This window comes from Protomyctophum bolini (assembly GCF_963924005.1).
Source record: "Protomyctophum bolini genome assembly, chromosome: 5".
NCBI classification, from domain to species: Eukaryota; Metazoa; Chordata; class Actinopteri; order Myctophiformes; family Myctophidae; genus Protomyctophum; species Protomyctophum bolini.
The window spans coordinates 31,803,137-31,818,882 of NC_137866.1; the positions used below are offsets into that span (position 1 = coordinate 31,803,137).

Sequence of the window (15,746 nt, forward strand, 5' to 3'; positions counted from 1 at the left end):
TGATATACAGGTAGATGGTGTAATGTTCACGTCATCATGATGTTGAACGGTAGACTCAGTGATATACAGGTAGATGGTGTAATGTTCACGTCATCATGATGTTGAACGGTAGACTCAGTGATATACAGGTAGATGGTGTAATGTTCACGTCATCATGATGTTGAACGGTAGACCACTCAGTCCTTGTGTAGACCCGCGGCACTTTGCTCATGTCCATCTCTCTCTGTTGCCATTCCTTGTCTCTCCACAATAACTAATGGACGCCTTAACAGACGACGTCACACTGATAAGCAACAGCATACGCGCGCATACCGGCAGCACAAGAACCCTGCCTCTCATAGGATGCAATGGAAAAGTTCTCACTGCACTCATGTGTAAAAAATCAAAATCAAACTTTCAGATGCTGTTTTTCTCCCAGTGTGGAGGAAGAATGATTAGGATTTTTATTGTGATCTCTCACCCTTGAAATATATAATCCATTGGTTTCTGTTGTGTTTGAACAATAATAGCAATTCAAATCAGTTGTCCTCAAAACCACACCTCCAGTCGCTGTCATAAGAACGGGAATGAAAAGCCTGTTTGTCCATGGCTGCAGTGCACGTGCACCTGCAACCCATCCAGTATAATTTTAATTTATGCTTCGTCCCGTGATGGTGTCTCGTATGCAGACCTCTACACTCACAACAGTCGCATCCGCGATGCGATGTGAGCTTGTATATCAGCTGTTCTCTGTGCGCAATACTGTTGTGCTTTGAAGTATAAATGTCTCCTAGGGTGCATATCACTAGCCAACACACACAAGAGGAGGTTGAATGAACTGAAACCAGCACTCCCCAAAACAACAGGTTTGGAGATCTGTTGGGAATTGATTACATGAAACAGTCACCGTGCGCCCAGTCCCAATGTTTGTAAACAAATAATTGGTCTATAGCGATCAAATAAAGACTTGAAAATGTCCCAAAAAATATTTTTAAAGTGATTTATTTTGTTAAAGGTATATTCAGTGATTTCACTTAATTCAAATATAATTTATATTTTTGTTTTATTGTGATAATCCTCCCTACTATAGAGTGTGCTGACCATATAAGGAGTTCCTCCGTGTCCCCAATTAAGCCCTGGGGTAAAAAAATAACCTAGGTTTTGTTTTTGGCTATAGGTGGACCAGCCTTCATCCAATCAGGATAGAGAGGGGCCTTCCGCCAATCACGATCGAGCGGGGGCGGGCCTTGGTGTGTGTGCTGTTGGCCTGTCGTGTGTCCCCCTCACTGTAATGTGTGTGTGCATGTGCACATCTTGTTACCGGGGCAGACCGGGGGGGTTTCCAAATCACCCAAATCACTGAATGCTCCTTTAAATTAAGTGTTACAATAGCATTGCCATAGAGTTTATGTTCAATAACAATCTTTCTGTCTCTTTAGCAAACAGAACGTTTTGGGATATCAAAGTGATCCAATCGGGAGCGAGAACTCCAGAGATACAGAATAAAATCATGAAGTGATGAAACAAAAGAATGAGCAGACACATTTTGAACTAAACTCTATAAAACATATTCTTCTCTCCTGAGTGATTGAAACTGAAATGTGTTTTCTGTTCAGTAAAAAGCAGCTGAGAGAAAGCAGGGGGTAGAGAACGAAAATAACACTATCACTTACAGCACATTTAAGAGCAATATCGAATGATACCTGTTTATCCATCATTTACACAGTGCTATAATTCATTCTTAATAAATTATATAATACAATGCATGCACACAAAATACAATCATATATTGCATTTGCATGTTTCTATGTTCCCTGTGCTTTCAGGTGAGCAGTGACGAGAGGCCCCTGCCAGCCCTTCACAGCAAAGACAGGCCGGGAGAGGCTCCACAGAGCTCGGCCGAGGACCTCACCCTTCCCCCTGAACCCCAGGGAACTCCCCGCAGCCCTGGGAGGACGTGGGAGCCAGAGCCCCTGACTGAGAACGCCCAGAGAGAGGCCAGCCTCCCCATCGAGATCTACGGGGATGGCCTGGTAAAGCCTGATGTCTACATGCGCTGTTGCACACCAAAAATGGCAGATCTACACAAATCAAAACAAAAAAAAAGCTACACATTGTGTATAGTGTCTGCTATTTTCAGTGGATTTATACTGGCGCGGAACTCGGGCTTAAGATGTGAAAAAATAGGGAACCTATTTCAGTTTGTTCCCCATACGCGTTTGTGGTAATGCTTGCGCACACTTCCTTGTCTGGTGCTGAGCCAAACTGCATGAGCCTCAGTTATCCAAAATGAGCCACAACAGCCTAGTATTTAGTTGAAGTATAGCCTGCCTTCTTCCCCTTGAGAAAGACAACTAATCCTTCTACAATGTTGTTTATATAAAGTTTGTTCTGTGATGACATCATAGTGCTTTCTCGGCTGCATGTACTATACATACCCTAATGTGTGGTTGTCATCCGAGAACTTGCTCTTCCTGAAATCTGATCTTCTGGCATTCATCTCTATATTCATAATGACACTTTCACCTTAGTCATGCATGTCAGGTTTATTACGTTGTTGCAGGCTATGTTCAAACAATAAGATGGATTGCACAGCCAGTGAGATTCTGCCCCTGAGTTGTTGTCTGTTCCTAAATTAATATCAACAAAACCAACAATCCCTACAACCCCCCCAGGTAACTCCTGTTGCACACTGTCACAAACTCCAGGTGGCGGGGGCGTATTCCAAAAGCTGGTCCTACCGAGAGGACGCCCTGTTGGCTGTTCATAAGAAGCTGTCAGAAGTGCCAGCCAGCACCTCCAAGGAAGAGCTGAGAAACATGATAAGAGCTGCAGTCTTCCTGGTGAAGAAGGCCCTCCCTGATCAAGTGCCATCTGTGAGTCTCAAAGCATGATCCCCTTTAATGAGCGAATTAGCCAGTGTATCTCTATTTCATACCGGAGCTTAAGGCCCCTGTGTTCATATAATGTGCAACTGCAAACGGCAGAGCTGAGCCAGGGCCTGTTTGGCTCGACGCCTGGTGCTCCGCCGTCTGCAGAACTGAGCCAAAGCCTGCTCGGACCACACAGATGAGAGCCAGCCGTGTTTCACATCCGAGCCAAATCTGGCCACAGGTTTCCATGTGAATGGTGGAGTGATAAATTAATATGGTAATATAGGTCCTAAATAGAGTTTTTTTGTGCATCTTGCGGAGAAAAACTTAAACTTAAACCACCTTAAATGAGTAGTTCACCTCCCAAAAAGGGACTTATTTTCTATCAATTAGTAATTTCACATCCCCATGAAGGCTTGAATTTGGCGAGATTGTTTAATTTTTTTGTCGCATTCCTGAGCCAATAATGTGATAACCGGCGGAATCGCAAAGACTCGAGTTTCCTACTGAGTCTCCTGTTGACCGATGACTAGGAATGGAGCTCCTTATCGATCAGGCTTATCGTGGCGGGTTCTTATCGAGCCGGGTTCTTATCGAGCATTGTCTATTATTTTGTGGAAAGACGGGAGACGACGATGAATTCTGAACAGAACCAGTAATTTTTACTAGGGCCTTCAAATACAGTACAAGGCATTTGACCTTTTTTACTTTTGGAAAATGCAGCAAATATTTAAGAAACTGCTGGTTGTGTGTACCATCACTTTAAAAGCATCATTTTTGTCGGGTTTATCGGGTTTCGAGCTCCATCCCTACCGATGACCCGGTCATCAAATTGTCTCGAGAATACGACGGAACCAATAAATCTCCATGAAGGCTTCACAGGATGTGTTATTGATACTTATTTACCGTATGCCATTTGTTTTGGTCCTCTCATGCCTTTGTTGAATGTTGGTTTGGAAGTGGTCGTTTTAAATCTCCAATCGAGAGTGGATTCATGACTGTCTTCTAGGTCACTGTTTCCCAAACAGTTGGTCGAGACCCATTCCTGGGTCGCGGACACATTTTTAAATGGGTCCCTTTCCCTTTATTTCTGGTTTCCCACATTTAGTTTTTAATTATTAATTTTTAATTTCAAAACATCTTCAAAAAATACATTCCCCAAACAATCTAATGTGTTCATGAATGAATACAAGATTTTATTTTATAAGTAAAAGAAAAAGATCTAAGAAAATCCATGAAATAGAAAACAAATGTTTAAGAAGTAGTGAACATTTGCGATGTACAAGCTCACGGTGCGGCGCGAAGCGACGCGTTGTGAGCTTGTAGATCTGCTATTTTCACTAATTTGGGTCGTGGGGGAATGTCTACTTTCTCTTTTGGGTCACGGGCTAAAAAAGGGGATATGAGGATATCAATGTAGGCCTTTCTTAATTGAAAAGAGGTGATTGTTGTGATTGGCTGTCATCAGATATGTTAACCTATGTTACTGTCGGAGTCTTTTGATTAATAATGTTCCCTCGATTCCTGTTACAAGCACAACCTAGAGGTTATACTGGTTATGCACGCACGCACGCACACACACACACACACACACACACACACACACGCCCTTTACAATGTTTCCCCTGTCTTGTATGTTAGGCCCCACTCCCTCTGCTAGCGTTAGCTTCCTTAAACAAACATTATGTGACAAGGATGCCCTTATTACCCCTTGCTACAAGCCTTGTACAGCTTGTATGCTAATGAAAAAAGTCCCGCAATAATCTGTGTGATTTCTTTTCCTAATCCTAGCCATACGGTAAATTGCTGAAATAACTAGCTGTTACTAGGGCTTTAAGCAACTAGTCTACTATTCAACTAGTCGACTAGTAAATCCACTAGTTGACCTCGTTGGTACTAGTTGACTAGTTGATAAGGAGGAAAAAAGGGGTTTCTCCCGTTTTTGTAGGCCTCAAGATCAGATAGATTATAGTTATGGTCACCAATGTACAAATATTATTTTAAAAAGTAAAAAGCTTAACGCACCCCTCACCAACCTTAATCCGGTCGTTTTAACGCACCACTCACCAACCTTAATCCGGTCGTTTTAACGCACCCCTCACCAACCTTAATCCGGTCGTTTTAACGCACCCCTCACCAACCTTAATCCGGTCGTTTTAACGCACCCCTCACCAACCTTAATCTGGTCGTTTAACGCACCACTCACCAACCTTAATCCGGTCGTTTTAACGCATCCCTCACCAACCTTAATCCGGTCGTTTTAACGCACCACTCACCAACCTTAATCCGGTCGTTTTAACGCACCCCTCACCAACCTTAATCCGGTCGTTTTAACGCACCCCTCACCAACCTTAATCCGGTCGTTTAACGCACCCCTCACCAACCTTAATCCGGTCGTTTTGACGCATCCCTCACCAACCTTAATCCGGTCGTTTTAACGCACCACTCACCAACCTTAATCCGGTCGTTTTAACGCACCCCTCACCAACCTTAGGTCTAACCAATGACTAGTCTAAACTAAGTACGCACCCCAACTAGGCAACTAGTAAAAATCACTAGAAGTGAAAGCGCTATCTGTTACAAAAACTGTGCTAAATATGACTCATGTTAAAGGTAGGGTAAGTGATATTTCTTGGTTAAAACAAAAGTTTTTTTTGTTAAAAGGTTAATTCACTTTATTATAATAATAATAATTTTCAGTAACAGAATAATACATTTTCAGGTATGTGACAAACTTTCAGCCAATCAGGAGAGAGGACAGCTTAATTAAGGGGCCAAGCCTGAAGGGACTTTGGTCCCTTATTGTACTTGTCTGCTTTTTCTTGAATATATATTCAAAGATTTGCAGCACATTTTCACGATTTTTGTTTTTTTTGCAGATCTACAAGCTCGTAGTGAGCTTTTCAATAGCTAAAGTATAACATAATCCTTAAAACACCAAAAGGGGTTCCCGCCCAGAATGGGATCTGTATCCTGACTGACTCCTCTATCCTGATTGGATAAAATTGTCATCCCAACATGAAAATGCATTTTCTGTTTAATAAAAAAGCTGGAGAGACATGGAGACGCCTTTTGCTGAACAAACACTCTATAGCAATATCACAATATAGAGCTTTTTAACACTTATTTTAACCAAAGAAAATCACTTACCCTACCTTTTAATAATAGTGTCCTCCTATAATCGAGTAATAGCCAAAACTAACATCTTTGTCTGTGTCAAATTAAATGTTCAAAAAGGTTGTCAGTTGTGACCATTTGGTTAACTTATCTAGCACCTGAAATGATGGGAAAGAGAAAAAAACACAATTGTGTTTTGTAGCAAAGCTTCAATACCTGACTGCGACCCGGCCGTTGGCCAGCTGTGCGTAGAGCTCAGACCACACGTCTCCAACTCTAACCAGCCCGCTAATTGCCTTCACCCTCGTGCTAGATTTGTCTTGGAAAGTCAACTGAGCATTCCATGCGTGCTCTTCTTCTTCTTCCCCCTGTCAGGTTTTCCAAGCCTCCCTGAAGCTGCTGCGCTTGCTGCTGAGCCAGCGGATCCCGGGCCTGGGCCTGCATCAGGGTGGCCGGGCCGAGGCCAGCCACTGCCTGGAGCAGACGTGGCCCAGCCTGCTGGCCAGGAGCGGAGACAGAGCCAGCCGCCTCAGGGCCACGGCCATTGCCTTCATACTGGTAACTTAACTGTAAAACCGCATGTGCGCTTCCCAAACCTTTTTAGCCCGTGACCCAAACGTTTGCCCGGGACCCGACCTAGTGAAACTAGCTGATCTAAAAGCTCACAACTCGGCGCGTTGTGAGCTTGTAGATCGGCTATTTTCACTGCTTCTTAAACATTTGTTTTCTAATTTATGGATTTTTTCTTACGATTATTCGTTGATTTCTTCCTGAAACGACTGGGGGGGGGGGGGGGGGAATCATTGAGTTTTGTTTTCAATTCATGAACAATCTAGCTTTTTTTTTTGTAAATGTTTTAAAATAATATTAATTAAAAACATAATGTAGGATACAAATAAATAAAGAGACCCATAAAAAATGTGCCCACGACCCCAGAAATGTGTCCCGACCCACTGTATGGGAACCAGTGCTGCACCGCATGGCTCCGGCGGGCTTTTCACATGTCCTTGTAACCCGTAATTTAAAAGACACAATGATACTGTTCACTGCCATGCTCGAAACACCAAGGATTGTCATCCACACTCACAGCCACTTGAGGTGCAACGATATCAAAGGAAGAAAGCTTACATACTATACACTATAAATTAGCAGGCCAGGATGTACTCCGGCAAGGCTGTAAATCCAGGGTGGGTCTCCTGTCTCGTGGTACTTGGGGGTGGTTTTTAATTTGTCGCCGCATCAACTACCAGTTTGACTCAGAGGGCATTGCGGTCAGGGCTCTGGGCAGGCAAACGGGTAACTTCAGAAGTAGCCGATAAGAGAGAGCACTGGCTGTGAAGAGAGGAAACCAGTAGGAGCCCTTTTACAGGGGAGGTGTTAAATAAACCAGTGCGGTTCCCAAAGTGGAGTCCGGGGACCCCCAGGGGTCCTTGAGGGAGTTCCGGGGGTCCCCAGCTAAACAGCTGATAGTTTGAAACCAAATGGACCCTTATGGGTCTGTGTACCCATAAGGGAGTGTACAAATGTTACATTTGTACACTCTCAGAGTTAAATTAACATTGATTTTTTTTTAATATAAATTCGTGGTCCCAGAGATAGAAATGCCATTAAATAGGGTCCTTGAAATGAAACAGGTTGAGAATCACTGCTAGAGGGGTTCCTGGCATATCTTTTCAAATGGGGGGTCCGCTGGCTAATGAGTGTCAATTTGGGGGTCCTTGACATGAAAAAGTTTGGGAACCACTGAGATAAACAGCATTTGTCTGGACTTACTTATGATGTAATTTAAGTGCTGTAAAAGTATGACAAACTGGTGGTACTCACCATTTCCACCACCAGCTTTTTAATGTTTTGGAAATGGCACAAAACAAAATCACCTCACATAGAGGGGAATGAGCACACTCATGCTGACTGCACTTTCTTCTTTCTTCTTTATTAGGATCCTCATTAGCTTCCACAAAGTGGACCCTATAGTCTTCCTGGGGTCCACACAAAATTGTATACAATAAAAACTTGAAATTTAAAACATGTATTTTGTGTAAATACAATGTTGTATTTACACAAAATACAAACAAATTAAATAAAAATAAGGTACAAAAAATAGGGGAAAAAACCCCCAAAAACAATTACATCTATAAAGGACTCATCAATTTATGTTTAAGTAACTTTTTTTAAGAAAATCTGCTTCTGGTTTGTCTCAGATTTAAGGGGAGCATATTCCAAGCTGTAAAAGCTCTATGAAGAACAGTTCTCATCATACTTGAGTGAAGCAAAATGACAATTAAAGCCGTCATTGGAAGTGTGCACTGTTCTGTTGTTGGCTGTCAGACAGACTGACTGACTGAAAAAAGCAGCTATTGTTGCCAAAAACTCCCCTGAGAGAAACAAGAGAGGGGGTGTGACCAGGAACGCTGCCAGCCAATTGGAGTAAAGAGCCATGAATAATGCTAAGATGACCCTCAAACGGCCTGCTGGTGTGAAACCAGGCACCTTTTGGTGACACCGAACAACCTTTTATTTGTGTAATTGTCAAACAATTAGAAAGATACTTTAAATATGGAATTACTATATCTATATGACAAAGGTGGGAGTTATATTGTGTATCTTACATATTTGGGGGGGGATGTCAAGATAGTACGTCTGCCCAGGGCTGAGAGTGGGCATTATTCAATGGCCACTTGATACCTCCAGTGACATGTAGAGTAGTACTTGCTCTGAAATGTCCACAATCCAAGCCCCATTTTATACAGAAGCATCTAAATGGGTTTTGTATTGCCTGTTGGTTGGCAAATCATAGGAATTTAGAGTGCTGAATGTGTGTGGTTTCAATCACGGTGCAACCTTCTATTAATTTCCCTAAATCCCTAATGTCATTATTTAAATAGGTTCAAGGTTGTACTTTATTGTTACATCTTGTGTATACAGGTACATAAGAGTAAAACTTATTTTTGTTTGGCTTCCTTGCAAACTTTCAAAAAGATCTCAACATGTCACCGTGCTTATATATTGGTTATTTCCGCTTTCTGTCGTACGATTACATTTTATAGGGATTAAGTGGTTAAAGTATGTTGTGCTGCCTGCCGCACACTGATGGTGGAACTTGGAAGAGCCATAACCTGTTAAAACACCTAGCAAGTTCACAATTTGGCCCAGGTCAGTACTATATTTCTTCACTCGCACATATTTCTCAGAAATGTGTCGTCTTCCTTCTATGTGTTATTCAAAGGCATAAAAGAGGGAAATGTCTCCTAACTAAACTATGATGACTAAAACTAAGACTAAATATATTATTATATTATAACAAATATAATCTAGACTAAATTGTTAGGAAGTGGACAAGAGATCCAGTATCAGTCATTTTACACTTGGTTGCATGCTGAAAATAGCAGATCTACAAGCTCACAATTCGTCGCAGCTCAACACGTGAGCTTTGAAGATTTTCAGCAAGTGTAAAATCGGTCATTACGACGGCATCAAGGCCCGCCAAAATAAATTTTAGTCTACTAAATCAACTGTAGATTTAAGGCCTGTTCATAGTCTGGATTTTCGGTGGTGAGGTGACCACCGCTCCGGTGGTGAGGTGACCACTGAAAACTATTCAAGAGACTAAATCAAAATGTACTGTCAAAATCAACAAATGGTGCATTTATATAGCGCCTTTATCCAAGGCGCTTTACAGTGATTGTGCTTTACATTCACCCATTCACACACATTCATACACCGATGGCGGCGGAAACCATGCAAGGCACCAACCAGCACATCAGTTAATTAGGGGTTCAGTGTCTTGCTCAAGGACACTTCAACACTAACTCTGGGGGAGCCCGGGTTCGAACTGGCAACCTTGCGGTTAACATCCAGCCACTCTACCCCTGAGCCACCACTGCCACCGCTCATTGCCAAAGCAATGAGCACTGAATCATCAGATGTTTCGGATCATCATGAAAGATGTACAGAGAAAAACACACAGTCCTGTGGTTTGGCTTTTGACTGATTGATTGAAAATGTTATTCACAGTATGTAAAATGGATACATTTCATTACAAGTTAATACAAAAGCTGCTGCGAGGACGAGACCATAAAAAGCACTAAGAGTTCTTTTACATTTCATGATGAAAGCTATCAAACCAACAGCACCACGCATAACAACACTGTACTGTTCTAGTTATACACGTCTATTCTGGAGTTTTTACTTCTCCAAAATTGTGCAGAGATGCAAAGAGATGCTTCATATTTCAGTGATGATAAACTTCCATACAGTATCTTACAGAAATATGTTTTTGAACGGAACAGGCTTAACAGTTCTATGCAAGACCAAACAATGCACATACGCAATACACAATGACATGTAGCTGTATGACCCAATGGTAGGCTTTCTCAAAGAAGAAAGGGAAATAAAAAAAAGATTTGAAGAGGGATGAGGGATCCCTGCTTCATCATCTCTCTATTTTCTTTTCACTTGGAGTGGTCAGTGTGGCCTCTGAGTGCTCCCAGACGAGCACTGCACTGATTTAATAATTTGTGCTAATTAATAATGTGAGTGTATATATAATGAGTGTATATTTCCGAATGATTCCGGAAGTGAAACAGGCAGTAGGATGATGTGTCCTCCTTCAGCAGCTCCATGTTGAGTGACTTGTACTGTAGCTAGTACTGTACACACAGTTAGGAGATGTCTGAAGTGTTGTCATGTCCTACCACGACTCCAACAAGCCCTGGGTTGTAGTCAGCCAGCCAGCCCGGGGCTGTTTAGACGACCTCCTCTGAGCCTACGAAACAGAACAGACACTGTGTGTGTGTGTGTGTGTGTGTGTGTGTGTGTGTGTGTGTGTGTGACGTGTGCGCGCGCGTATACTACGTGCATGTGTGACCTTCAGCACAAAACGAAAAGGTGTGGGAAGTTAGCATGAAGTTATTTAGCCGCCATACACACTTGACATGTGGTAGTTAAATACAACCCTCGTGCCCCGAAAATAGCCAATCTACTGTACATGAGCCTGTAGCTCGGCTATTCGTGGCATTAGTATGACTATTTTCTGCAATAGGTGAGAGATGAACAGATAGACAGCTATACTGCATTGCCCGTTGCTATTTGTGTGTGTGTGTGTGTGTGTGTGTGTGTGTGTGTGTGTGTGTGTGTGTGTGTGTGTGTGTGTGTGTGTGTGTGTGTGTGTGTGTGTGTGTGTGTGTGTGTGTGTGTGTGTGTGTGTGTGTGTGTGTGTGTGTGTGTGTGTGTGTGTGTGTGTGTGTGTGTGTGTGTGTGTTTAGGTGAGTGCATTGGGAAATGGAGGGCGTCCTCCGTCTCTGTTAGCCGCTGATTCAATGACACTTGGACCAGACCTATCTCAGGGCCGTGCCATGTGACTCAACCTTGTTAAGTCACTGCCCGTCCCCTCTGGAGCCATTAAGGGCTAGCTGTGATGGAACGTCCAGACCAATGAATGCCCCTTTGTTATAGACAAGGCAAAGTAGAGTTTGATTATTGCACGCGCAAACATCTCTCTTTTCTGACAATTCAAGGACTTAATAAAAGGAAAGACCCTGGATTGGACTGAAGTGTGTATCCCCCACACACACACACACACACACACACATTCCACTCATCTGATGACACCGAAATGGCAAAGTAAAGAATGTCCACGAACATTCTTCCGTCACACTTGAATGGTTCCTACTTACAACACTCTGTCAGAATTTGCCTCCGGGCCAAAGGCTGGTGTTGAAATGACGAATCATAGCGTCACACTTGATTGGCTTGTCATTTAAAATGTCTGACAATAGGTTCTATTACAAATGCAGCAGTGTTTATAATTTAACCTGTGGTTCCTTGTCACCATAAAGTAATTATTGAAAATTTTAATGCTGTATGTACCCCGACTGTTCCTGGCACAGGAAATGGCTCTTCTGAAAGAGATGCGGACACTGCAGCTGATCCCCGGTGAACTCGTCAAGCCATTCAAGTCCAACTTCCCCACACGCCTGGCCCTGAGCCGCGCCGAGCTGCTTGAGAAGTTGCTGGCTGAGGTGGGCACCGACAACTCTGGTTTCACCCTGGACAACATTATGAAGGTAAGGAGATACATGAAGACGCTCTTTACAGTCCCAGACTCCTGGGGCGGCGGTGGCTCGGTGGCTCAGGGGTAGATTGGCTGGATGATAACCGCAAGGTTGCCAGTTCGAACCCGGCTCCCCAGAGTTAGTGTCGAAGTGTCCTTGAGCAAGACACTGCACCCCTAATTGCTCCTGATGTGCTGGTTGGTGCCTTGCATGGTTTCCGCCGCCATCGGTGTATGAAGGTGTGTGTGTGTGTGTGTGTGTGTGGGTGGGTATGTAGAGCGCCTTGGATAAAGGCGCTATATAAATGCACCATTTACCATTTATTATGTATGTTTAGCATTTTTCGTGTGTTAAATGTTTTCCTGTGCCACCCTGTAATGCTATACAATGATGCCAGACAGCCAGAGGCACAATTTATATTCATGAGTATTTTTTTTTTTTTCAATGACCGAGATCTCAGGGCCTGGTAAATTATGAAAAGACTACCGTATGTTGTTGAGCAACCCATGCCCCTCCCAGACAAAAAAAAACAAAAAAACATTATACAAATTTAATAATTAAGCCAATTCCCACTTCACCACACTCTCTATGAGTAATCCATCTCTGCTAACCCCCAAAATAATGAGGGAGGGTGAAGATATCCTCAAGTCTCCTCCAATACCCGGGCCGTCAAGCCACCATCTTCACTATTAACATTTTTTTGACTAATGAATGCTTTCTCAGTGTGAAGTAAAAAACCCAAAGCTCTGTGTGAAATGGTATTTGGCCAAAAGCGAAGTGCCATTATCCCTGCTGACTTCACCACTTTGATTGGACCGTGAGAATCGGCCTGCCAGTTGGCCTAGTTGCCATAGCGTTGCTCAGGCGTGACGCACGACTTCGAACTACAACCCTTCATGCTGTTTGGTGAGATCATTAGGGAGAATGAGCGCAGAATCTCTACAGGCCCTTGCCGTAGAAACTATTAACCAAATGTAGTACATTACAACAAACAAGGCAATTCAATGTGCATTATATAAAACATAAAATAAAGGAAACGCATAAAAGTACATTTGAATCAACGTTAAACACCTATCTAAAGATATAGGTTCAGGACACGGAGCATATTAAATACAGTATAAAAGGACATTTGAAGGCAGTGAAAACTAAAGTTAAAATAAAACAGAAACGTAAGACAGTAAAATTACAGTGCAGAAACAAAAACAACACTTCTTAGGCTACATGAATGATGTAACATTTAGACGGAATATAAAAGTCTGTTACTAAACTTGCTTTATTTCAGTAACATAGACCTAAATCAAGCCTAATGTTATGGCACAGCATAGTTTGTGCAGCACCAAAATGCATGAATGTTTATAGTATATACAAGCAGCAGCCTAATGAATGGTAGTAGCAGCAGGTAGACTCTCTGTTGTAATACCTTTCCACAAACGCACATCATTTACAATTGCTGTCAAAGATTCATCGGATAAGTGACGACTGCCTGGCTGCCTTCCTGCCTGCGTGTCTGTCTGACCACTGGAATTTAACAGATCTCTCTACTCTACATCTAGAGACAACCGAACCACCCTTATCATTCAGCAAGGGTCTACTCCCACTCTTGCATCATGTTGCTCGCATTCTGGAACGCACAAGTCTTATTTTCCATAGGTCCCGTGACCTAGCAATTAATTACTCGAAAAGCCAGGTTTGTTGTAACACTTGAATGACGTGCACCTACCGAGCATTTTCGTCATTTCAGTTTGGCATATTAGTTAGCTCAACCTGGCTGAGGTGTGCAAATGCAGAGGGGCCCGCCGAGGTTCCCTTGCTACCCGCCTGTAAACAGCCATTTTCACCCAAACAGTTTGTCAAGAGCCGCCAGTCAGCTGAGGGAATTTGGTCACTGTTGGCATGTGCTGTGCGGCCCAGGCACTGCCTTCTTCATCCAGTCTCCTTCCCACCCTCACTCACTCTACCGTTTCCAGCAGTGACCTAGTATCTAAGTGCAAACTCTCCATACTGTTGACAGGGCGGGACAGGCCAGTGTGCTGTCTTGTCCCCTCTCTCGGCGGTTTACGACCCGGCCCAGCCCTCCACCCAGCTCCCTCTTATTCAGCCCTCCACTTGGCTTCTCTGTGGCCTTTATTGGTGAGACCAAATTGTTAGGTGCCTCCGAGTTCCCCCTCGCTCCGAGGAGAAGAGAAGCCACACACAGATGGTATTTGGTGGCCTGTGTTTGCATGTTTGTGCATGTTTGCGAGTACTTGGCGCCCCGGCCCCTTTGTGCCGGTTGCCTGTCGTGTTTGCAGGGGAAACCTTTCCTGTCTCCGTTCCGTTGAGATGTGACAGAAGGTCAATGATGCTGTCTTTCATGCCGGTGCCTACTCTCCAGCAAATTACTTTGGTTAAACAGCTTAATTAGAAACCTCTGTGAGTGACTGAGACCTAGATGCAATGTGTCATCGTAGTACATGCTGCACTATATGGGAGATTTCATCTGACTTGAGTTTAACAATAATTTTATCCTAATGTCCTCAACAAAGACCATATCAGGGAGATTCAGAGAGGGTATTTTCAAGCCCTAGTTTGTCTACCAGCTCAAAGGGTTTAATATTGCCACTGTCCGTCCGTCCGTCTGTTAACAGCTAATCTCCGGCACCGCTAACCCGGTCGGTGCCAAATATTGCACACACACACTCCCTGGGTGCCAACGATTGAAATGGGGCATTTCAAACAAAGTGTTTTTTGACTCTGGGGTCATATTTTGACAGCAGGAATTGCCTGTCATCATTTTGACCCCCCAGTATTAGGATGTATTAGGTAGGATGTTGATATTGATTCATCAGCCAACACTCTCCACTCACAGGTAGTAACCCCCTCTGTCCAAAAATCCCACAAATCGTTACACACTATCTCTCTAGTCATGTGTTCTGTTCAGTTATAAGGAATACAAGCAGTATAATGCCAGTTTGTGATGTACTCCCAAAATACTGTTCCGTAACAACATAACAAACGATAACAATAATAAAAACTAAGATAAAATAAGAAGAAGCCTTCAGCAGTAGCAACATCAGCATAACACAATAAAGGCAGAGAGAGAAAAAAGTATGAATTTGCAAAATAAGCCATAATCATATGTGCAAAATACAGTAGTTACAGTTACCTTGTATTTTATACTAATAGTATACGGTAAATATGTGCAAGAACACTTGAATACCCTGCATTTTATACTATAACAGCAGTTATAAACGTTATACCGGAACATTCAGTCAACAGCAGTACCACCAGACTCTTGTAATGTGATGTGACAATAAAGGTTGGTTCTGATTTTGAAGTAGTGACATCAACATAACATATGACCGTGTTTGAAGAAAATGTGCAAAGACACAGGGAGACATTTGACAGGTGAAAACAGAATGGCTACAGGCACAAAAAAGATCACATTTATTGTCAATACCAATATAAATGAATGTATACCCGCTGGATACTGGATAACAGGATAAGGCACAAAAAGGCAAACTCAATTACACCAATCCAACACATAAACATGCATAGTTTTTATACAATTAATGCATACAAATATTGACCAGCACAACGAATACACCTACATATGTTTGTTATATCCCCCTATCTCTGCCACCTGAGTGGCTGCAATCCTCCTTGTCTTAAATTCCTAACCCTTCCACCAGTGCCACCAACGACCATTGAAAAAGGAAATAATACATTTGAAATACAATTAAAT

The 15,746-nt window shown here is 42.8% G+C and overlaps 1 protein-coding gene across 2 annotated transcripts in view; it reads left to right on the forward strand.

The window, feature by feature from the left end:
* cep104 (centrosomal protein 104) overlaps window positions 1-15,746 on the forward strand; it is a 79,611-nt gene that overhangs the window by 38,859 nt on the left and 25,006 nt on the right. For both annotated transcript variants that reach the window (XM_080764097.1, XM_080764098.1), the window contains exons 10-13: window positions 1,806-2,012; window positions 2,688-2,855; window positions 6,345-6,527; window positions 11,858-12,034. In XM_080764097.1, the coding sequence (XP_080620223.1) occupies window positions 1,806-2,012; window positions 2,688-2,855; window positions 6,345-6,527; window positions 11,858-12,034 (735 nt within the window). The remainder of the gene's footprint in view (window positions 1-1,805; window positions 2,013-2,687; window positions 2,856-6,344; window positions 6,528-11,857; window positions 12,035-15,746) is intronic.